Here is a 24,612-nt window from a genome sequence, read left to right on the forward strand (position 1 = left end):
CTAATAATAAGGTTTTATTTTGTTTAAATTTATTTAAATTTATTTAATACATGATAGCATTATAAATTTCAACTATGTTGTTTTCATCCTCTATATTAGACTACAGCAGCAGAAAAAAACAAAACTTGAACCTGAAATTGATCTGTCATCACCAGCTCGTTGATGCAGATTACAACAAATAAATGTGTTTCTTGCAGTTGTAAATTAATAGTCAACTCTTGGTATGCAAAACTATTAACTCTGTATTTTTTATATAGCATCTGGTATTAGCAAATAGTCACCCATCTAAGACACTAATATCCTTTAACTTTGTGAATTTGGCAATTTGCTAATATGATTAAAATAGTCATTTAATACACTTATGCTATGATTTTATTAAAGTTTTTATTTTTGTTATATAATGAGGTGGACAGACGATCTAATTGGTCAAGTATGTTAAAAGAGAGCAGGCATTTTGAAATAATTATGAAAATGGTTTTGCTAATATGATTAAAATAGTCATTTAATACACTTATGCTATGATTTTATTAAAGTTTATATTTTTGTTATATAATGAGGTGGACAGACGATCTAATTGGTCAAGTATGTTAAAAGAGAGCAGGCCTTTTGAAATAATTAAGAAAATGGTTTTGATCAGCAGTGGCTGACAGGAATGTTTTTTTTTTACTAATTGGTCAAGTATTTTAAAAGAGAGCAGGCCTTTTGAAATAATTAAGCAAGCAGTGTTGATCAGCAGTGACTGACAGGAATGTTTTTTTTACTAATTGGTCAAGTATTTTAAAAGAGAGCAGGCCTTTTGAAATAATTAAGAAAGCAGTGTTGATCAGCAGTGACTGACAGGAACTTTTTTTTTACTAATTGGTCAAGTATTTTAAAAGAGAGCAGGCCTTTTGAAATAATTAAGCAAGCAGTGTTGATCAGCAGTGGCTGACAGGAATGTTTTTTTTTACTAATTGGTCAAGTATTTTAAAAGAGAGCAGGCCTTTTGAAATAATTAAGCAAGCAGTGTTGATCAGCAGTGGTTGACAGGAATGTTTTTTTTTTATTAATTGGTCAAGTATTTTAAAAGAGAGCAGGCCTTTTGAAATAATTAAGAAAGCGGTGTTGATCAGCAGTGGCTGACAGGAATTTTTTTTTTTACTAATTGGTATGTAAAAAGAGAGCAGGCCTTTTGAAATAATTAAGCAAATGGTTTTGATCAGCAGTGGCTGACAGGAATGTTTTTTTTTTACTAATTTGTCAAGTATTTTAAAAGAGAGCAGGCCTTTTGAAATAATTAAGAAAGCGGTGTTGATCAGCAGTGGCTGACAGGAATTTTTTTTTTTACTAATTGGTCAAATATGTTAAAAGAGAGTAGGGCTTTTGAAATAATTAAGAAAGCGGTGTTGATCAGCAGTGGCTGACAGGAATGTTTTTTTTTTACTAATTTGTCAAGTATTTTAAAAGAGAGCAGGCCTTTTGAAATAATTAAGAAAGCGGTGTTGATCAGCAGTGGCTGACAGGAATGTTTTTTTTTACTAATTGGTCAAGTATTTTAAAAGAGAGCAGGCCTTTTGAAATAATTAAGCTAGCGGTGTTGATCAGCAGTGGCTGACAGGAATGTTTTTTTTTACTAATTGGTCAAGTATTTTAAAAGAGAGCAGGCCTTTTGAAATAATTAAGCAGTGTTGATCAGCAGTGGCTGACAGGAATGTTTTTTTTTACTTGGAAGGTCACCATTTATCAAGGCCCGGAGGTCACTGAAGGATAAAGGTTAAAAGTATTAGGTAGATGATGAGACAAGATCAGACACAGTGGAAGTTGTGTAGAACTAGATTAAAGGAAATGCTAATGAAAAGTATTTAAGAATATATGATACAACAAACTAAGCCAGCTGGACAGATTGGCTTAGAAAATTGAATAAATTAACATTATGACTATTGAATGTGTTTGTCTTCATCCGTTTCACCTAAGTCAGCTTCCAGTTATGAAGAGATAAACTAAGATCGATCAATGTTTATATTGAAATAAATGATTAATACTTGGCACAGTCGTTGTTGGCACTGTAGTTGTTGTTGGTGGTGCGGTGGTGGTGGTGGTAAGCAATGTTGTTGTCTTCACTGTAGTGGTAGTGGTTGGAGTGGGTGTTGTTGTAATTATTGTTGTTGTTGCTGTGGACAGAAAAGAAGATTCAGGATTCCAAAAAAAATCTTTATTTTCTTAGAAGAAAGTTGATTAATATTTGATTAATAATACTGGAAAAAAAGGCAAAAATAAAGATAGACATGTTAACCTCATTTTGAGTTTCTAATTTCAGATAGGATATCTATTTTCATTTATCACCTCTAATTTGTTAGATATACATTAATACAAGTACGTAGTCATATAGATATACATTAATACAAATATATAGTCATATAGATATACATTAATACAAGTATGTAGTCGTATAGATATACATTAATACAAGTACGTAGTCGTATAGATATACATTAATACAAGCATGTTATCATATAGATATACATTAATACAAGTACGTAGTCGTATAGATATACATTAATACAAGTACGTAGTCGTATAGATATACATTAATACAAGTATGTAGTCATATAGATATACATTAATACAAGTACGTAGTCGTATAGATATACATTAATACAAGCATGTTATCATATAGATATACATTAATACAAGTACGTAGTCGTATAGATATACATTAATACAAGTATGTAGTCATATAGATATACATTAATACAAGTATGTAGTCATATAGATATACATTAATACAAGTACGTAGTCGTATAGATATACATTAATACAAGTACGTAGTCGTATAGATATACATTAATACAAGTATGTAGTCATATAGATATACATTAATACAAGTATGTAGTCATATAGATATACATTAATACAAGTACGTAGTCATATATATATACATTAATACAAGTATGTAGTCATATAGATATACATTAATACAAGTACGTAGTCGTATGGATATACATTAATACAAGTACGTAGTCATATAGATATACATTAATACAAGTATGTAGTCATATAAATATACATTAATACAAGTATGTAGTCATATTGATATACAATAATACAAGTATGTAGTCGTATAGATATACATTAATACAAGTACCTAGTCATATAGATATACATTAATACAAGTATGTAGTCATATATATATACATTAATACAAGTATGTAGTCATATAGATATACATTAATACAAGTATGTAGTCATATTGATATACAATAATACAAGTATGTAGTCGTATAGATATACATTAATACAAGTACGTAGTCGTATGGATATACATTAATACAAGTACCTAGTCATATAGATATACATTAATACAAGTATGTAGTCGTATAGATATACATTAATACAAGTATGTAGTCATATAGATATACAATAATACAAGTATGTAGTCGTATAGATATACATTAATACAAGTACGTAGTCGTATGGATATACATTAATACAAGTATGTAGTCGTATAGATATACATTAATACAAGTATGTAGTCATATAAATATACATTAATACAAGTATGTAGTCGTATAGATATACATTAATACAAGTATGTAGTCATATAGATATACATTAATACAAGTATGTAGTCATATAGATATACAATAATACAAGTATGTAGTCGTATAGATATACATTAATACAAGTATGTAGTCATATAGATATACATTAATACAAGTATGTAGTCATATAGATATACATTAATACAAGTACGTAGTCGTATGGATATACATTAATACAAGTATGTAGTCGTATAGATATACATTAATACAAGTATGTAGTCATATAAATATACATTAATACAAGTATGTAGTCATATTGATATACAATAATACAAGTATGTAGTCGTATAGATATACATTAATACAAGTACGTAGTCGTATAGATATACATTAATACAAGTACCTAGTCATATAGATATACATTAATACAAGTATGTAGTCATATAGATATACATTAATACAAGTACGTAGTCGTATGGATATACATTAATACAAGTATGTAGTCATATAGATATACATTAATACAAGTATGTAGTCATATAGATATACATTAATACAAGTATGTAGTCATATTGATATACAATAATACAAGTATGTAGTCGTATAGATATACATTAATACAAGTATGTAGTCATATAGATATACATTAATACAAGTACGTAGTCATACAGATGCATATCTAAAAACTTAGAGGTGATGAATGAAAATAAATATCCTATCTGAAATCAGTACCCAAATTGAGATAACATTACCTAATTTTATTTTTGCCTTATTTTTATGACAATGATAATGTGAATAGTGATATAAACTGCAAGATAAATAATACAACTTCACAATGGATGTTGGAAACCTTCATGTGCTTCCACCTGTGATTATCAGATTTTGTCAAGAAATCAACAACATAAAAAGGATTGCTATGATGTAAAACAAAGCAGTCACATCAGAAATAATTATGACTTGAATACTTGCAAAATACGCAGATTTTTATAAAAACGTTTTGTATTATCAATTGTTTGGGTAATATCATTTATTTACAAAAGCTTTTATCTCAACTTGAAAACTCACAAGAAAAATTTGAAAAATTCAAAACGATTTGACATCAATCTTGAAAATCACAACTTCTCCAAAAGTGTGAATTCATTCTAAGCTTCATTTTGATACCAATCCCATGTTGTGAAGTACTTTATGCGAAACAATAAATTATTAAGAATTTGAATTAGTAATACAAAGATGCAAATCTTCTTAAATTTATGATACATTCTTTTTTGCTACTTATTATGGAAATTGCTTCAAAATGAAAATTTTTTTTATTTCTTCAAGCTGAACGTTAATTAGGAGATTAATAATTTCTGAGTGTCTTATGGAACTTTATAAAACCTGTTACATTTTACTTAGTAACACATCACTCAATAAGTCCCAGATCTGACAGATGACACCATTAATAAAAAAAACTGATATAATTTTTTGTAGAGTATTAACCTTCAAATGGTGTGTGTCAAAATGTAAGAGCAATCGGCTAATTGGTATACAAAATACAATTATTAAAGTGAAGCTTCTGTTTCAAATTTTCAAAACAATGAAAAAATCTGAATTTTGTGTATTGACAAAGCATTTCTGATAGAAACAACTACTGTTCAAGGAAATCAAGAACTTAATAAGTATTATTTAGACTCTGCTGCATCAGAGACAATAGTTAAAAGGTAGTATGCTGACTTCAAAGGCAGTATTATACACACAAATTATGCTGAATGCTCAGATTGCTCAAATTGGGCAGTTGTCCAAGAAAAGGTCAAGATGAACTCTAACACTAAATTTAAGTTGCATGAAATAGCAGAAAAATTAAAGATATCTTAGGCAGTTTATTTATTTTGTATGAATATTTATCAATGAGAAAGACGTGTTCAAAGTGAATGTTGCATTTAATCACAGTCAATCAAAAACAACAATGAGCCGATGATTCAGAGAATTTTTTGCAATTATTGCAATGCAACAAAAAGGAGATATACAGCAGTCTCAGCTGTACCTCTCCATCATATTCTATGGCTGTCTCGGATAGCTTCCGAACATTTATATCAGATATACCTCTGCATTCCATGCTTAAAAAAGAATGTGTCCTCTATAGTATCAGACCTGGTTAACTGTCAGTATAGACTGTTTCATGCCTTCCAAGAAACTCCAGTAAAAAACTAAGAGCCAGCTGTGGTTTATTTCAGAATGTGCTGTTGCCATTGTGTATAGAAACTTCTAATTCTCTTGCTGTTAATGAAATAGATATTTCAAAACTAAAGCTGCCTTTCGAATTGCTAGTAACCACTGTAAAAGAGTAATAAAGAATACAAGAGAGCCATAGTCCATCAAGTCCAAAGTAGTTGAAGAGTGGCTTGGTTCTTATTAATTTTGGCAAATAGCGAAGAGGTCCTGATCAGAGGTGTGTCCTTTATCCCAAACGTAATCAATTGACACGAGGTAATTTCATTAGCATTGGACAAAGCCAAACTCTTTGCTAAGAACTTTGCAGCAAATTCTATCCTTTATGATCAGGACCGCCTACCTCCTATATTTTCTCCCGTGACTGAAAACTTGCTATGCAACATCTGTGCATGATGTTGCCAAGCTTACCAAAAATCTTTACTTCAGTAAAGTAAATGTCCTCTCAATTATTAAAACCTGTCTCTCTGATAGATTTATAAGAATAGTATTCGATGGGCAGGAATCAGAAGTGCATAGTATCAATACTGGCACATTTCAGGGTTCCATCCATTCAAAGGCTAGCAATGACCAAGATCTTTTTAATTCTCTCTTTTCTGTTATTGAGTGGTGCAATGGGGAAAAAGATGTCTGTTTAATTTTAATGCATCTAAAAACTAAGTTCTCTCTTTCCATTATCAATGCTTTGATTCCCACCTGGTCCCAGTTGAAATGAATCGCTCTCATCCTGGGGAAGCACCATGTTGTTCATTATGATACCTATCAACCCTCATCCTTGAATGGCCTTAGGGCCTTGATGAATGGTGACTATATGAAGTAAGAAAAATGTGTGACAATAGATGAAACATGAATCTACCATTTCACTCCAGTCAAATGGGCAGTCAACTGAGTGGATAGTTCAGGTGATATCCATGTAAAGGATAGATGCAAAAACCAAAGGCAAGCTTTTAGGCTTCATTATTTACAATGTTAATCTTAAGAAAGTACAAACTATCAATTATGAATATTAAATAGCATTATTGGTACGTTTGAAGAAAAAAATTACCAAAGTTTTTTTCTTTTTAGCAAAGTTATTTTGATCGTTTTGACCACAAATGAAGAAGAAAATGCTTTTCACTAAGAGAATGCATTTAACAAACTGGCGGCAACTATGGAAATATTGCTTTCACACTCATCCTATACTCAAGATCTGGCTCTAAGGGATACTGGCTGTTTTTGCAGGCCTCTAAAGAATGGATACGGACAAGAGATTTTTACTCTAATTAAAAAGAGATATAAGAAACTAAGGCATAGTTTAAGGGCCAAAGACAAATCATTATAGAAAAAATGTATTAGATTGTTAGAAAAATGTTGAAATCAGTGCATTACCATAGAAGTTGTTGATGAGTAAAGATGAATATTGCCTAAAAGTTGTGGTTTTATTAGTAAGGCAGGGAACTTATTGAGTGTGTTTTTAAATAAATCTAATTGCACAAAATAAGTTTGAAAATTATTTACTTGGAATACTAAATTCTAATACACCGTATTATTTACTGATTACTTGATAAATACTATCTATTTTTAAAAGAACTTGTTATGTAAAAAGAATATTGAATCTAATATATAAAAACATAAAATTAAAAATATATTAGACCTGTTGTTGTCGGTGCTGGAGTTGTCGTTGTTAGCGCTGGTGTTGTTGTTGTTGGTGCCGGTGTTGTTGTTGTTGGTGCTGGTGTTGTCGTTGTTGGTGCTGGTGTTGTTGTTGGTGCTGGGGTTGTCGTTGTTGGTGCTGGTGTTGTTGTAGTTGGTGCTGGTGTTGTTGTTGTTGGTGCTGCTGTTGTTGTAGTTGGTGCTGGTATTGTTGTTGTTCGTGCCGGTGTTGTTGTTGTCGGTGCTGGTGTTGTTGTTGTTGGTGCTAAGGTTGTTGTTGGTGCTGGTGTTGTTGTTGTCGGTGTCGGAGTTGTTGTTGTTGGTGCCGGTGTTGTTGTTGTTGGTGCCGGAGTTGTTGTTGTTGGTGCCGGTGTTGTTGTTGTCGGTGCCGGAGTTGTTGTTGTCGGTGCCGGAGTTGTTGTTGTCGGTGCCGGAGTTGTTGTTGTTGGTGCCGGAGTTGTTGTTGTCGGTGCCGGAGTTGTTGTTGTTGGTGCCGGTGTTGTTGTTGTTGGTGCCGGAGTTGTTGTTGTCGGTGCCGGAGTTGTTGTTGTTGGTGCCGGTGTTGTTGTCGGTGTCGGAGTTGTTGTTGTTGGTGCCGGTGTTGTTGTTGTCGGTGCCGGAGTTGTTGTTGTCGGTGCCGGAGTTGTTGTTGTTGGTGCTGGTGTTGTTGTTGTCGGTGCCGGAGTTGTTGTTGTTGGTGCCTGAGTTGTTGTTGTTGGTGCCGGTGTTGTTGTTGTCGGTGCCGGAGTTGTTGTTGTCGGTGCCAGTGTTGTTGTTGTCGGTGCCGGAGTTGTTGTTGTCGGTGCCGGTGTTGTTGTTGTTGGTGCTGGCGTTGTTGTTGTTGGTGCTGTTGTTGTCGGTGCCGGTGTTGTTGTTGTCGGTGCTGGTGTTGTTGTTGTGGGTGCCGGTGTTGTTGTTGTCTGTGCCAGAGTTGTTGTTGTTGGTGCCGGAGTTGTTGTTGTTGGTGCTGGTGTTGTTGTTGTCGGTGCAGGTGTTGTTGTTGTCGGTGCCGGAGTTGTTGTTGTGGGTGCCGGTGTTGTTGTTGTCGGTGCAGGTGTTGTTGTTGTCGGTGCCGGAGTTGTTGTTGTTGGTGCCGGTGTTGTTGTTGTCGGTGCCGGTGTTGTTGTTGTCGGTGCCGGTGTTGTTGTTGTCGGTGCCGGAGTTGTTGTTGTTGGTGCCGGTGTTGTTGTTGTCAGTGCAGGTGTTGTCGTTGTTGGTGCTGGTGTTGTTGTTGTTGGTGCTGGTGTGGTTGTAGTTGGTGCTGGTGTCGTTGTTGTCAGTGCTAGGGTTGTTGTTGGTGCTGGAGTTGTTGTTGTAGGCGCTGATGTAGTTGTTGTTGTTGGAGCTGGAGTAGTTGTTGTTGGTGCTGGAGTTGTCGTTGTTGGTGCTAGAGTTGTCGTTGTAGGAGCTGGTGTCGTTGTTGTTGGTGCTGGTGTTGTAGTTGTTGGTGCTGGTGTTGTGGTTGTTGGTGCTGGCGTCGTTGTTGTTTGTGCTGGAGTTGTAGTAGTTGGTGCTGGTGTAGTTGTTGTCGGTACTGGTGTTGTTGTTGTCGGTGCTGGTGTCGTTGTAGTTGCTGCTGGGGTTGTAGTAGTCGGTGCTGGTGTTGTTGTTGTTGGTGCAGGTGTTGTCGTTGTTGGGGCTGGTGTTGTTGTTGTTGGTACTGGTGTCGTTGTTGTTGGTGCTGGAGTTGTTGTTGGCATAGGAGTTGTTGTTGTTGGTGTAGGAGTTGTTGTAGTGGGTACTGGTGTTGTTGTTGGTGCTAGTGTTGTTGTTGTAGGTGCGGGAGTTGTAGTTGTCGGAACTGGTGTTGTAGTTGTAGGTGCTGGAGTTGTTGTTGGAGCTGGTGTAGTTGTTGTTGGAGCTGGAGTTGTGGTTGTTGGAGATGGTGTTGTCGTTGTCGGTGCTGGTGTTGTCGTTGTCGGTGCTGGAGTTGTTGTTGTTGGAGCTGGTGTTGTTGTTGTTGGAGCTGGTGTTGTTGTTGTTGGAGCTGGTGTTGTTGTTGTTGGAGCGGGTGTTGTTGTTGTTGGAGCTGGTGTTGTCGTTGTTGGAGCTGGAGTTGTGGTTGTTGGAGATGGTGTTGTCGTTGTCGGTGCTGGAGTTGTCGTTATTGGAGCTGGTGTTGTCGTTGCTAAAACGATAAATAGACAAAACAGAATTATTATTCAAATAACATTCAAAGATTAAATTATTGTTTTTTAGCATTCAGTTTATCTTTATTTGTACAGATGAGCTGAATCTGTTAGTGTAGTGTTTTTATTTATCTTTCATCTGTCAGCTTAATATTTATAATTATTTAGTTTTATTCACCTATCATAATTAATTTGCATCTCACTAGGCAATTTGTTCTTCAGTCTTTAGATAAATTCATAGCATCCAAAAAATTCCAACAAGAACCTAACAGCCAGCTATTGTTCTCCCCAGAATGTGCTGCTATCATCGCGCACAGAAATCACTTTTTCCATAGCTACCAATGTAATAGATGTACTGAGACTAAAGCTGCTTTCAGGACTGCCAGCAACCACTGTAAAAGAGTAATAAAAAATGCAAGAGAGCTATATGCTCAGTCCGTTAAATCCAAAGTAGCTGAGCAGCAGCTTGGTTCCCACCAGTTTTGGCAAATAGCAAACAAGATCCTGAACAGAAGCGTGCGTTCTATCCCAACCATCATTAATGGACCTGAGGTAATCTTGTCAGCATCAGACAAGGCTAAACTATTTTCCAAGAACTTTGCAGCTAATTCTACATTATGCGATGAAGGCCATCAACTCCCTGTATTTCCTCCTATAGCAGACAACACACTATCTATGCAACATACAAATATCTGTGCCTGAGGTCGCCAAGCTAATCAAGAACCTTGATTCCAGTAAAGCAACTGGGCCTGACGGCATTCCAATTATAGTGTTGAAAAAGTTTCGACCAGACCTTGCCCCCATACTTACAAAACTGTTTAAGCATTGCCTTAAGGAGAAGTGCTTCCCAACACCCTGGAAAACCTCATCAGTATGCCCTGTATTTAAGAATTCAGGTGATAAGTCATCTCTCTGTCTCAGTACAGACCAATAAGTCTCCTGTGTGTCATGAGTAAGTTGCTGGAATCCATATTAAATAAAGAAGTAGTCAACCACCTCAGCAGAAATAACCTTCTTAGTGACATGCAATATGGTTTCCATTCTTCCAGATCTACAGCATATGTGCTAACGGTTATATCTCATAGGATTAGTGAATTTCTCGACAAAGGCTTCCTTTCTAGAGCAATTGCTCTTGACATATCAAAGGCCTTCTTTTTTTTTTACATAGGCATAACCACTTACCAAGGCCAAGAAGCCACTCGAGGATAAAGGTTAAAGAGTGTACAGCAGAAATTGAACAATATAGTAACCGTTAGTAATGGAGATTCGGTAAATTTGTTAACTTATATGGAACAGCTCATCAAAAACTTGTTTACATTAGACTTAAAGACAACCATATCGTAGTCAGCTGGAAAGCAGAAAAACGGAAGACAATTCCATAGGCGTGCAGTTCTAAGAAAGAAGCTTTGCTCATGGAATCTACGTTTAGGTTTAGGCACAGATAAAGAGTGGGGGGGGGAATTATTGATAGTGTTTACAGCTAGACGAGTGTTTCTTGTGAAAGTTTGGCGAGGGGGGTGCCATAGATTGAAGCTCAGTTGAACACTTTCCATGAAAATAACGATACATCAGAGACAAACTCGCAACATCTCTTCTGTGAGATAGAGGTTGCAAGGAAGAGAAAATGACATCTCCTACGAGGCTACGAAGTCTATTTTGAACTCTATCAAGGCAAGACAAGTCCTTTCTAGCAGCTCCTGCCCAGATGTGGCAACAGTATTCCATCCTTGGACGTACCTGGCTCTTATATAGATAGAGAATTGCATCAGCAGTGAGATATCTACTTTAATTAATACGGATTTAATGTATGTGTTCCATTTCAGATCAGGAGTAACGGTCAAGCCCAGAAGCTTGTCAAAACATGAGGCCTCCCCAAGACGAGAGCCATTCATTTCAATTGATGCCAGATGGAGATCAGAGCGTTGATGATGTAAAGATAGAAGCTTGGTTTTAGATGCATTAAAAGTAACAAGCCACCTCTTTCCCCATTGTACCACTTGCTCAAGATCAGAGGAGAGATAATCAGAGAGAACTTGGTCATTTACGGTCTTAGAGTTGCTACCATAGATAGTAGTGTCATCAGCATAGATGTCTATGAATGATGTAAGAATGTGATTTGGAAGATCATTAATATAGATCAGGAAGAGAGTTGGGCCTAGGATGGACCCCTGAGAGACTCCAGCATTAATACTAAGAGCTTCTGATTTCTGCCCATCAACCACTACTCTTATGAACCTATCAGAGAGAAATGATTTAATAATTGAGAAGACATTTCCAGCTATACCGTAGCTGGAGATCTTGTGAAGTAAACCTTTATGCCATACTCTATCAAAGGCCTTTGATATGTCAAGAGCAATTGCCCTAGAAAGGTAGCCGCTGTCGAGGGATTCGCTAATCCTATGATATATAACTGTAAGCACATATGCTGTAGATCTAGCAGAACGGAAACCATATTGCATGTCACTAAGAAGGTTATTTTTGCTGAGATGGTTGATAACTTCTCTATTTAACACAGATTCCAGCAACTTACTTATAACGCACAGGAGATTTATTGGCCTGTACTGTGAGGGAGATGACTTATCACCTGAATTCTTAAATACGGGGCATACTGATGAGATTTCCAGGGTGACGGGAAGCAATTCTCCTTAAGACAACGTTTAAACAGTTTTGTAAGGATGAGCACATGTTCTGGTTGAAGTCTTTTGAGTACTATAATTTGAATACCATCAGGGCCGGTTGCTTTACTGGAATCAAGGTTTTTGATTAGCTTGGCAACATCATGTACAGATATTTGTATATCACATAGTATGTTTTCTGATACAGGAGGAAATATTGGAGGTTGGCAGCCTTAGTCGCAAAGGTTAGAATTAGCTGCAAAGTTCTTGTCAAAGAGTTTGACTTTATCTGATGCTGACGAGATTACATCAGGTCTATTTATGAGAGTTGGGATAGAGCACATGCTTCTGTTCAGGATTCTGTTTGCTATTTGCCAAAACTGGTGGGAACCAAGCTGCTGCTCAGCTACTTTGGACTTGACGGACTGAACATACAACTCTCTTGCGTTCTTTATTACTTTTTTACAGTGGTTGCTGGTAGTTCTGACAGCGGCTTTAGTCTCAGTACATCTATTATGTTGGAAGCAATGGAAAAAGTGATTTCTATGCACAATGGCAGCAGCACATTCCGGAGAGAACCACGGCTGGCTGTTAGGTTTTTGCTGGAATTTTTTTGAGGGTATGAAACGGTCTATACCTACAATTAACCATTCTGTCAGGTCTGATACTACAGAGGACACTTCAATAAGGTATGGCATAAGGACTTACTTCACAAGATTTCCAGCTACGGTATAACTGGAAATGTTTTCTCAATCATTGAATCATTTCTATGTTTTCTCAATCATTGAATCATTTCTCTCTGATAGGCTCATAAGAGTAGTAGTTGATGGGCAGAAATCATAGGCCCACAGTATTAATGCTGGAGTCCCTAAGGAGTCCATCGTGGGCCCAACTCTCTTCCTGATCTGAATCAATGATCTCCGAAAACACATACTTAAATCATTCATTGACATCTATGCTGATGACACGACCATCTATAGCAACACATCTAAGGCCGTAAATGACCAAGTTCTCTCTGATTATCTCTCCTCTGATCTTGAACGCGTGGTACAGTGGGGGAAGAGGTGGTTGGTTACTTTTAATGCATCTAAAACCAAGCTCCTATGTTTACATCATCAACACTCTGATCCCTATTTGGCATCAATTGAAATGGATGGCTCTCATCTAGAGGAGGCTCCATGTTTTGATAAGCTTCTGGGATTGACTTTTACTCCTGACCTGAAATGGAACACGTACATCAAGTCTGTTGCCAAGATCGCTGGAAAAATGGTAGGATCCTTCTACGGCTCCAGAAGATATCTAACTGCTGATGCAATTCTCTATCTATATAAAAGTCAAGTACGTTCAAGAATGGAGTACTGCTGCCACATCTGGCCAGGAGCTACTAAAAATAGCCTAACCTGCCTTGGCAGAGTACATCTAGATTCCATGAACAAAGCTTCTTCCTTAGAAGTGCACGCCTGTGGAACTCTTTTCCGTTTGCCTGTTTCCCACCTGACTACAACTTGGATGTCTTCAAGTCCAACATAAACAAATTCCTGATAAACTGCTCCCTTAAATAAGACACTATAAAATCTCCATTACTAACGATCACTACAATATTGTCCCATTGACTACTGTACACGCAATAACTCTTATCCCCGAGTGGTTTCCAAGCCTTGATAAGTGGTGACTCCCTTGTAAAAAAAAAAAAAAAAAAAATTTTATGGGTGGCAGGTTAAAGGAAAAAAACAAGTTTCAAAATATCCTTTGAAAATTTAAATTTATAAAATAAAAAAAATAGATATTTTTCTAAAAGAAAACTTCAACATATATAGGAATAAAACAAAATATTATAGATGTGTGTATCTGTGGATGTATACATATACGAAAAGGGTATTGTGTACATATGTATGTAAAATGTGAATGGACACAACAAACTGCCTGATTTGGAGAAAAAATTCAAATAAAAAGCAATCGTCAAATTTAAATTTTTGAAACTCTCCCTCCCTACTATCACTATCAGTTTATTTTCAGTATTTAGTCTCAGTCATGATTTGAAAATTATTATCAACTCCCACAAAAAGTCGTCAGAAGCAGTGAATAAAAAGAGGTAGTAGGAAGAATTATGTTGTAACATCTTCTATCTATCTTCTATCTATATATATAAAAGCGAAAATGTATGTATGTATGTATGTTTGTGTGTCTGCTAAAAACTTTTGACCGACGGAACAAAAATTCACAAACTTGGTCTCACATGAAAGCCCCCACCCTCCGGACGACAAATATCGAAAAATTGGCCCAAAAGGACCATCAGAAGTGCGTCAACTGATCGATTTTCTATAGGGGGGGGCAAAAAAGTGACATTTTAATGTTAAACATTACATATTTTTAAATCGATTTATAACTGCCCCCAAAAATATGGGCGCCAACTCTTCTACATAAAGTGTACACGGGGTCGTTTATTTTGGGTCAACTTGTATTTAAAACCCGTTGAGTCATGTCACGTGATCTTGACGTTAGCAAGCTGTAATGGCAGTCTGAATTTAAAAACATTGTTGTTATCGGTAAAAAATTTTTTAATCCTCACACAAGCTAAACTATGAAATTCTACACTATGACAACGTTACCAAAGTTATTAGCACGTTAAAAATAGTTAGATACGATAGTTAAACGAAAAATAGCAAGCCAAAAATGTGAAGTAAAAAAAAAAAAATACGCTTACAAAAAATATTAACAATCGAAGTTTTTACAAAAAAAACAGCCAGACGCCATTTTCTTTTTTAGTAACACTCTTTAGAGTAAGGAAGACGAAGTGAGAGAGAGAGAGAGAGAGAGAAAGAGAGAGAGAGATACACAAACGCAAACAGAGAGAGAGAGAGAGAGAAAGAGAGAGAGATGTCTAGACAGGAAACGAAATACGTAATTTAATAAACGCTACATGCTGAATCATAAAAAATGTGAAGTAAAACAAAAAATAATACGCTTAAAAAATTATTAACGATCGATGTTTTTAGCATTACTTCATATTCTTTTTTTTATCACTCTTTAGAGTAAGGAAGACGAAGAGAGACAGACAGATAGAGAGGGAGAGGGAGATAGAAAGAGAGAGAGAGACACACACACACACGCAACAACAACAACAGATAGAGAGAGATAGAGAGAAAGAGAGAGAGAGAGAACGATCGATGTTTTTAGCATTACTTCATATTCTTTTTTTTTTATCACTCTTTAGAGTAAGGAAGACGAAGAGAGACAGACAGATAGAGAGGGAGAGGGAGATAGAGACACACACACACACACACAACAACAGATAAAGAGAGAGGGGGGGGGAGAGATGTCTAGACAGGAACTGTGTTTTAAAATGTAAACTAATAAGAGTGATTGTATTTGTTTTTCGAGTAACGTTTGTTTCTACGAAAGATGAGACTGCTGGAATTCTAAGAACATATACAACACTTTGATCTTAGCCAAAAGACCATGTAAACAGGAAATAAATGTTTTAGTTTCAAGAATTTATTTTTGTAAGACGAAAAGAGAGAGAGAGAGAGAGAGAGAGAGAGAGAGAGAGAGAGAGAATTCTAAGACAGGTTAATTCAATTTTCTCATTGTTTATACGGTCCCGAGCAACGCCGGGTAGACCCGCTAGTCTATAAATATAAAAGCGAAAATGTATGTATGTATGTGTGTTCGCTTTTTCTGTGTGTCTACAAAAGGCTTCTTTTAGAGAAGCGGTCGCTCGTTTCACAACTTTTTAAAACTTTTTATATCACATATAAATCGTAATATCTCACAGTTAACAACGAAACTGGCCTGTCTATTTAATTTGCTCGATTTCGGGAAGATAGATATTCAATATTTGTCGCTCGCCGTATGTGGGTTAGTTTTTTTCTTATAACATCTTGGGGGAGAAAAAAAAAAAGCTTTCAGCAGTAAATGAAATCCCGCAGTCAAACTTGACCTTGTTAACTCATTAAAACGCGCACCTGCTAAATCCAAGTAATTAAATAAATTCAAACGTTTTTCCGTTAGCGTGTCGCGGTGGGGCAATGGTTAAATTCGTACTTTTTTTTTTTCACAACTTTACCTCAAGGGTTCGGGTTCGATCCTCATACTTACTTTTTTTACTCCCCCCCCACATACACACCTCCAAACACCCGAGCAACGCCAAATACCCCTAGCTAGTTTAATTGAAATGTTGGGATATTAAACATGGTCTCATAATCTCAGAATATTTGATGACATTTTATAAGTTACTAAAAATGTAATTAAAAATTATATATAATTAATAAAATGTGTTTTGAGAATAGTAGCCAACTGATAACATTCACCTGCAATTCCATATTAATTTCATTTTATTTGCTAACATTGTTTATTATTTACATGGTTGATTAGCTTATGAATGTTTTTGCTCACTTTGGTTGCTGTTCTTGTCGCAAGATTTTGATCTTTTTCAGGTGCCATTTGTTGTAGTAACTTTCTGAGAATTAAAACTGAATGCTTGCATTCCATTCTCATTTTGATTATTAGCATCAATTAATTTGTCCTTAAGTTCTTTCACCAGGTAGAATTCTACCAAAATAGAATCCACTCTATGACGCAAATCGTCATAGCATCTATGCTATGACGATTTACCTACATTCTAAATAATCATTGTTAAAGTGGAGCAAGTCATAGTGGTACCTATTTACTATGCCTCCCCACGGGACAGAGTTAGACACCAGGGTCGTTTTTTAACGTGGAGAAAAGGTACAAAAATAAAAATTGTCTCAGTCGTGAAGGATTTCTCCTCCACCGAAAGAGAACAAGAAATAGAAGTGCAGCATCTGAAGAACAGATGGTATTTAATTGCTCCCCCACCGAGCAAATTAGGCACAAGGCCGATTTTTAATGTGAGGAGTGAAGGGAGGGGGAAGGGAAAAAGGGGACCAGCTCCCGAGAGGTGGGAAATGGGAGCTGGTTAAAGGTCAGGCATGTGGGGTTGCCCCCACATCTGGTCTTTGCTAGTCATAGCTTGCAGCATCTGAAGAACAGATGGTGTTTATTTGCTCCCCCACTGAGCAAATTAGGCACAAGGCCGTTTTTAATGTGAGGTAAAAACCAGCTCCCCTAAAAGGGGTCACTCTGGTTACCAAAAATAATAATTGTCCCAGTATAGAGGGTTTCCCCTCCATTGACTGGTACAAATCATCTTAAGTGCAGCATCTGCCGGAACAGATACTACACTTTGAGATATTAAATCTTTTATTCATGTTAAAAAAATACAGAAAAAAATCAACGATGAACAAAAAACTTAGGCACATGGCCAACTCAAAAGGGGGAATTTTGGGGGTCGTTGGTCATCCTTGTCACTCCAGAACTAAACAAAGTCAAAAGTTTCTCCCAGCTAGTATCTTCTTTCACCATAATACCGCATTCACCCTTTCATATTGGGGGACGTCCTAGTAACTCCCAATTTTTAAAACATTTTTTATTGACGTGTAAAAACAAAAAAGATAACAATAAAATGGTAACAATAATTCATTTGTGTCGAGGGAGGGGGAAAAAAAAAAAAAAAAAAAAAAAAAAACACAAAAGGTGATTAGTAGGACCTTCCCAACCCCGTCTAGTTGATAGACTGCCCGTTCCACTAGGTTTGTAAAAGGAACCTCGCTTCTGCGGGTCAGTCTCTAGGTGGGGATGCCCTCTAGATGGGGGTGAATGGAGAAAAGAAAATTTTGTGGGTAAGGGATGGAGGTTAGTTTGTATTTCTTTTTCTCCAAGATGGGTAAAATTTAGAGGAAGGGGTGAAAACAAAAATTGCAGGTAAGAGGGGATGGGGATCTTGGAGGCTTCCTAATCGGGGAGGGATGGAACACACACTCAGCTAGCTGAGAGACTACTTGTTTAATTTAACTTTACAGAACTGCGCGTTCCACACCTAGGCGGGGAACACGTATTCAAATTTGGCTCCTCTTCGTACACACAGACTTGCCACATGTATCCATCTTCTGTCAAATGCCGCGCGATGCAGCCTTCTTCTATCACATCTGATCTTCACCCGTAGTTGGTGTTTAAAGAACGCGATCAGATCTTGATCAGAAAAAGACAACACCCCCCGGCAACCTTGCAGACGCGACGTCCAAATCACCATTCTCGCCACGGCCAGAATCGTAACGTAGACCATTTGTCTTTCCCGGTCCCACGGCGGCCTCACGTTGTCCACAACATTGGATACAGTAATTGGGTGAGGATGCTCAGGATCGATGCGAGCCGTCACCCCACTGACATACGACCAGTACTGGCGGAGTTCGCGGCAATCGAAGAAAGCGTGATCCGTAGTTTCCACAGCCGTTGTCCCACAACGGGGACAATCAGGCGACTCCAGAAACCCAGAACTGCATTGTATGTTGTTGAGTGGAAGTGCATTTCGGGCCAATCGCCAGGTCAGAGAGAACTCCGAATTGTTCAGATGACTCGAACCTGGCGCCCAGCTCCACGCGGAGCGGATCTCACTCTGCTGCCACCCCAAACGCGCGCATAGCGGGTCGTCAGCGGCCTCCTTCAGTAGATCCCTGTGGAGTTCCCTACGGGTAGCAGTCACAAGGTCACTGGACCTTGGTAGTCGTTTTAGCGCGGCTCGGCACTCTTTCATGTAGGCAGATTCTCCCCGCGGCCTGCGACGGCTCTCGATGGAAGGGTCGAGAACGAGGTCGGGGAAGGCGGCAGTAACCACGGGGTGCCACGGTTGGTCCTCCTGCATATAGTGGCTCAGGAAGGCCAGCCTCTCAGCATCTCGATGACACTTCAAGTCCGGCATTCCCAAGCCTCCCTCACACGGACGTTGAATACAGACCTGTCTGCTCACCCAGTGTCTTCCTCTGTCCCAAAGGAGCGAGGACAAGAGTTCGACAAGAGCTTTTAGGTGTTGTGCAGGCAGGGGAAGTACGGGCAGTCGGTAAAGGATGAGAGGAAAGACGTAAGTGGCGCACGCCTCAGCTCTACCCTTTAAGGAAAGTTTCCTAGGAAGCCACGAATTGACTGCAGCCTCCACCTTTGACCGTACCTCCAACCAATTCTTGTCAAGCTGGAGACCCGGTCCGAACCACACGCCGAGGATCCGGACCGGGCCATCTGTCCAGCTGAAGGGCGCAGGGAGGTTTGCGTTGCCACTCCATGCGCCCAACCGCAGTCCTACCGACTTGTTGCGGTTTATCTTGGCCCCTGTAATTCTTTCGTACTGTGTGAGTGCCTCCGACACGACCTCAATGTCTCTGAAGCCCGACACGAAGATCGTGACATCATCGGCGAACGCGGATACCTTAGCAGCTGAGCCGCCAGGCAGAGCCATTCCGCGCAGGGCCGAATTTGCCTCCCCATGTCTCAGCTTGCGGAGAAGAGGCTCCAAAGCCAGGACATAAAGCAGGGGCGACAGCGGACAACCCTGACGAACCGACCGAGAGATAACAAAGGGTTTCGAGCGCTTTCCGTTCACTTGCACGACAGCCATGGGCTGTCGATACATTATGGAGATCCACTTGCAAAAGTCCGGTTTAAAACCGGCGGCCTCTAAGACAGATGCCAGGAAACGATGGTCGACCCTATCGAAAGCTTTGGACTGATCTAAGTTTATCAGCGCGGCTTCCGTGTCGTCATCTATTCCCCCCTCTAGGATCATGCGGATCAGGTGCAAGTTGTTCTGAATCGATCTCCCCTTCACAGCGTAGTTCTGTTCCGGTTCAACCAACTCGTCGATAACAACCTGCAGCCGATTCGACAGGACCTTGGCCAAAATCTTCAACTCTGTGTTTAGCAGAGTTATGGGCCTGTAGTCGTCTAACTCTTCCCCTCCATGCCCGTCACCTTTCTTCAGCAATGTGATCACTCCCTTGGTCACCTGCCCTGGGATGGATCCCTGAGCAAACCAATGGTTGAACATATCCGTCAGAAGAGGCAGAAACATGGGCGACAGCCTCAAGTACAGTTCGTATGGCAGACCATCAAGTCCTGGCGATCTGTCACAGCTGACCTGCTTCAGCGCAGTAAAGACCTCCCGCTCCGTCACCCGGCCCTCGCAACTAGCCGCTCTAGCCGCCTCGAGGCGGGGAGAGTCGGCCAAATAGTCGCTAAACTCAAGGACCGGAAGATCGGGCTGCTGCGTAAAACGCTCCTCGAAATGTTCTCGAAACCCCTCGCAGATCTCCCGAGTCGATTCCAGGGTGCGTCCATTCGGATGTTTGATTTTTGCAATGTATTTGTCCGAGCCACGCCTAGAAACCTCACGGCGCACGTCTGCATCAGAATTGACTGCTTCGTTGCCTATCTTTCTAAGCCTAGCTCTAACTACTTGGCCTTCGTAACGCTTGCTAGTCTCGCGTAGAAGGTCCTGCTTAGCTAGTTCCTGACTAACCCTATCACCCTCCCCCGTAGCCTGGGCTAGTTTCTGCTCTAGCTTCTTCTTCGTCTTGGCCTTATCTAGTGCGAGGCGCTGGGCATACTTGACGGAGAAGCTTCTGATCTTGGCTTTGAGACCTAACCACCACTTACTCCCGGTAACCGCCCCCACTAGTGCCTTTTTAATCAATTCTCTTAACTGATCTTGGAAGTCTTGTATCTCCAGAAGGGAGGTGTTTAACTTCCAGTACCCCGCTAACTTAGGCCTATTTCCTAGCTTCAGCCGGGCCATAACTAATTTATGGTCCGTCTGGCCTAGCCAAGTGAACGTGGGACAAGATAAGAAGTCTACTTCGCCTCTCCTAACTAACATCCTGTCCAAATAAGTTGTCTCCCATTACACATTGTCACGTTGACGTTTGGGGTTGTTTAATTATTTTATTCATGTTATTGTATTGATATCTTGGGAATATTTTAAAAGGGAATTCACAAAAATAACAAATACTCAGACATTTTGCAGTGAAAAGTAAATTGACAGAAAGATAAAAACATTCCTTACGAGTTTCTGTGGTTGTTGTAAGCAATGTAGTTGTTGTTGCAGCTGGTGTTGTTGTTGTAAGTAATGTAGTTGTTGGTGCTGGTGTTGTTGTAGTAAGCAATGTTGTTGTTGGTGCAGGTGTTGTTGTAGTAAGAAATGTTGTTGTTGGTGCAGGTGTTGTTGTAGTAAACAATGTAGTTGTTGGTGCTGGTGTTGTTGTTGTAAGCAATGTAGTTGTAGGTTTTAATGTTGTAGTTGTTGGAGCCGGCGTTGTTGTAGTAAGAACAGTAGTTGTTGGTGCTGGTGTAGTTGTTAATACAGGTGTTGTTGTAGTAAGCAATGTTGTTGTTGGTGCAGGGGTTGTTGTAGTAAGCAATGTAGTTTTTGGTGCTGGTGTTGTTGTTGTAAGCAATGTAGTTGTTGGTGCTGGTGTTGTTGTTGTTGGTGCTGGGGCTGTTGTAGTAAGCAAAGTGGTTGTTGGTGCTGGTGTAGTTGTCGTTGGTGCTGGTGTTGTTGTAGTAAGCAAAGTGGTTGTTGGTGCTGGTGTAGTTGTTGGTGCCGGCGTTGTTGTAAGCAAAGTAGTTGTTGGTGCAGGCGTTGTTGTAGTAAGCAATGTAGTTGTTGGTGCTGGTGTTGTTGTTGTTGGTGCTGGAGTTGTTGTAGTAAGCAAAGTGGTTGTTGGTGCTGGTGTTGTTGTTGTTGGTGCTGGAGTTGTTGTAGTAAGCAAAGTGGTTGTTGGTGCTGGTGTTGTTGTCGTTGGTGCTGGTGTTGTTGTAGTAAGCAAAGTGGTTGTTGGTGCTGGTGTTGTTGTTGTTGGTGCCGGCGTTGTTGTAAGTAAAGTGGTTGTTGGCGCAGGCGTTGTTGTAGTAAGCAATGTAGTTGTAGGTGCTTGTGTTGTTGTTGTTGGAGCTGGTGTTGTTGTAGTAAGCAATGTAGTTGTTGGTGCTGGTGTTGTTGTTGTTGGTGCTGGTGTTGTTGTTGTTAGTGCTGGTGTAGTTGTAGTAAGCAATGTAGTTGTTGGTGCTGGTGTTGTTGTTGTTGGTGCTGGTGTCGTTGTAGTAAGCAAAGTGGTTGTTGGTGCTGGTGTTGTTGTAGTAAGCAATGTAGTTGTTGGTGCTGGTGTTGTTGTTGTTGGTGCTGGTGTCGTTGTAGTAAGCAAAGTGGTTGTTGGTGCTGGTGTTGTTGTAGTAAGCAAAGTGGTTGTTGGTGCTGGTGTTGTTGTTGTTGTTGGTGCTGGTGTCGTTGTAGTAAGCAAAGTGGTTGTTGGTGCTGGTGTTGTTGTTGTTGGTGCTGGTGTAGTTGTAGTAAGCAATGTAGTTGTTTGTGCTGGTGTTGTTGTCGTTGGTGCTGGAGTTGTTGTAGTAAGCAAAGTGGTTGTTGGTGCTGGTGTTGTTGTCGTTGGTGCTGGTGTTGTTGTAGTAAGCAAAGTGGTTGTTGGTGCTGGTGTTGTTGTTGTTGGTGCTGGTGTTGTTGTTGTTGGTGCTGGTGTTGTTGTTGTTGGTGCTGGTGTTGTTGTTGTTGGTGCTGGAGTTGTTGTAGTAAGCAATGTAGTTGTTGGTGCTGGTGTTGTTGTTGTTGGTGCTGGTGTTGTTGTAGTAAGCAAAGTGGTTGTTGGTGCTGGTGTTGTTGTCGTTGGTGCTGGTGTTGTTGTAGTAAGCAAAGTGGTTGTTGGTGCTGGTGTTGTTGTCGTTGGTGCTGGTGTTGTTGTAGTAAGCAAAGTGGTTGTTGGTGCTGGTGTTGTTGTTGTTGGTGCTGGTGTTGTTGTTGTTGGTGCTGGTGTTGTTGTTGTTGGTGCTGGTGTTGTTGTTGTTGGTGCTGGTGTTGTTGTAGTAAGCAATGTAGTTGTTGGTGCTGGTGTTGTTGTCGTTGGTGCTGGTGTTGTTGTAGTAAGCAAAGTGGTTGTTGGTGCTGGTGTTGTTGTTGTTGGTGCTGGTGTTGTTGTTGTTGGTGCTGGTGTTGTTGTAGTAAGCAATGTAGTGGTTGGTGCTGGTGTTGTTGTCGTTGGTGCTGGAGTTGTTGTAGTAAGCAAAGTGGTTGTTGGTGCTGGTGTTGTTGTCGTTGGTGCTGGAGTTGTTGTAGTAAGCAAAGTGGTTGTTGGTGCTGGTGTTGTTGTCGTTGGTGCTGGTGTTATTGTAGTAAGCAAAGTGGTTGTTGGTGCTGGTGTTGTTGTTGTTGGTGCTGGTGTTGTTGTTGTTGGTGCTGGTGTTGTTGTAGTAAGCAATGTAGTTGTTGGTGCTGGTGTTGTTGTTGTTGGTGCTGGTGTTGTTGTTGTTGGTGCTGGTGTTGTTGTAGTAAGCAATGTAGTTGTTGGTGCTGGTGTTGTTGTCGTTGGTGCTGGTGTTGTTGTAGTAAGCAAAGTGGTTGTTGGTGTTGGTGTTGTTGTTGTTGGTGCTGGTGTTGTTGTTGTTGGTGCTGGTGTTGTTGTAGTAAGCAATGTAGTTGTTGGTGCTGGTGTTGTTGTTGTTGGTGCTGGTGTCGTTGTAGTAAGCAAAGTGGTTGTTGGTGCTTGTGTTGTTGTAGTAAGCAAAGTGGTTGTTGGTGCTGGTGTTGTTGTTGTTGGTGCTGGTGTCGTTGTAGTAAGCAAAGTGGTTGTTGGTGCTGGTGTTGTTGTTGTTGGTGCTGGTGTAGTTGTAGTAAGCAATGTAGTGGTTGGTGCTGGTGTTGTTGTAGTAAGCAAAGTGGTTGTTGGTGCTGGTGTAGTTGTTGGTGCCGGTGTTGTTGTAGTAAGCAAAGTGGTTGTTGGTGCTGGTGTAGTTGTTGGTGCTAGTGTTGTTGTCGTTGGTGCTGGTGTAGTTGTTGTTGGTGCTGGTGTTGTTGTAGTAAGCAAAGTGGTTGTTGGTGCTGGTGTAGTTGTTGGTGCCAGGGTTGTTGTAGTAAGCAATGGAGTTGTTGGTGCTGGTGTTGTTGTTGTTGGTGCTGGGGTTGTTGTAGTAAGCAAAGTGGTTGTTGGTGCTGGTGTTGTTGTAGTAAGCAATGTAGTTGTTGGTGCTGGTGTTGTTGTTGTTGGTGCTGGTGTTGTTGTAGTAAGCAAAGTGGTTGTTGGTGCTGGTGTAGTTGTAGTAAGTAGTGTAGTTGTTGGTGCTGGAGTTGTTGTAGTAAGCAATGTTGTTGTTGGTGCTGGTGTAGTTGTTGGTGCTGGTGTTGTAGTTGTAGGTGCTGGTGTTGTTGTAGTAAGTAATGTTGTTGTTGGCGCTGGAGTTGTTGTAGTAAGCAATGTTGTTGTTGGTGCTGGTGTAGTTGTTGTAAGTAAAGTAGTTGTTGGTGCTGGTGTAATTGTTGGTACTGGGGTTGTTGTAGTAAGCAATGTAGTTGTTGGTGCTTGCGTTGTTGTAGTAAGTAAAGTAGTTGTTGGTGCTGGTGTAGTTGTTGGTGCTGGTGTTGTTGTTGTAAGCACTGTCGTTGTTCGTGCAGGCGTTGTTGTAGTAAGCAAAGTTGTTGTTGGTGCTGGTGTAGTTGTTGTAAGCACTGTTGTTGTTGGTGCAGGCGTTGTTGTAGTAAGCAAAGTTGTTGTTGGTGCTGGCGTAGTTGTTGGTGCTGGTGTTGTTGTTGGTGCTGGTGTTGTTGTAGTAAATACTGTGGTTGTAGGTTTTAATGTTGTAGTTGTAAAGACTGTTGTT

General features: G+C 39.5%; 1 protein-coding gene across 1 annotated transcript in view; it reads right to left on the reverse strand.

Moving 5' to 3' along the window:
• LOC145292234 (uncharacterized) overlaps positions 1–24,612 on the reverse strand; it is a 314,231-nt gene that overhangs the window by 70,128 nt on the left and 219,491 nt on the right. The window contains exons 20-21 of the mRNA XM_080138557.1: positions 7,363–9,489; positions 2,022–2,150 (exon numbers count right to left, since the gene is read on the reverse strand). Coding sequence (XP_079994683.1) covers positions 2,022–2,150; positions 7,363–9,489 — 2,256 coding nt within the window. The remainder of the gene's footprint in view (positions 1–2,021; positions 2,151–7,362; positions 9,490–24,612) is intronic.

This window comes from Euprymna scolopes, chromosome 13, assembly GCF_053919585.1.
Source record: "Euprymna scolopes isolate OS-2025 chromosome 13, ASM5391958v1, whole genome shotgun sequence".
NCBI lineage: Eukaryota > Metazoa > Mollusca > Cephalopoda > Sepiida > Sepiolidae > Euprymna > Euprymna scolopes.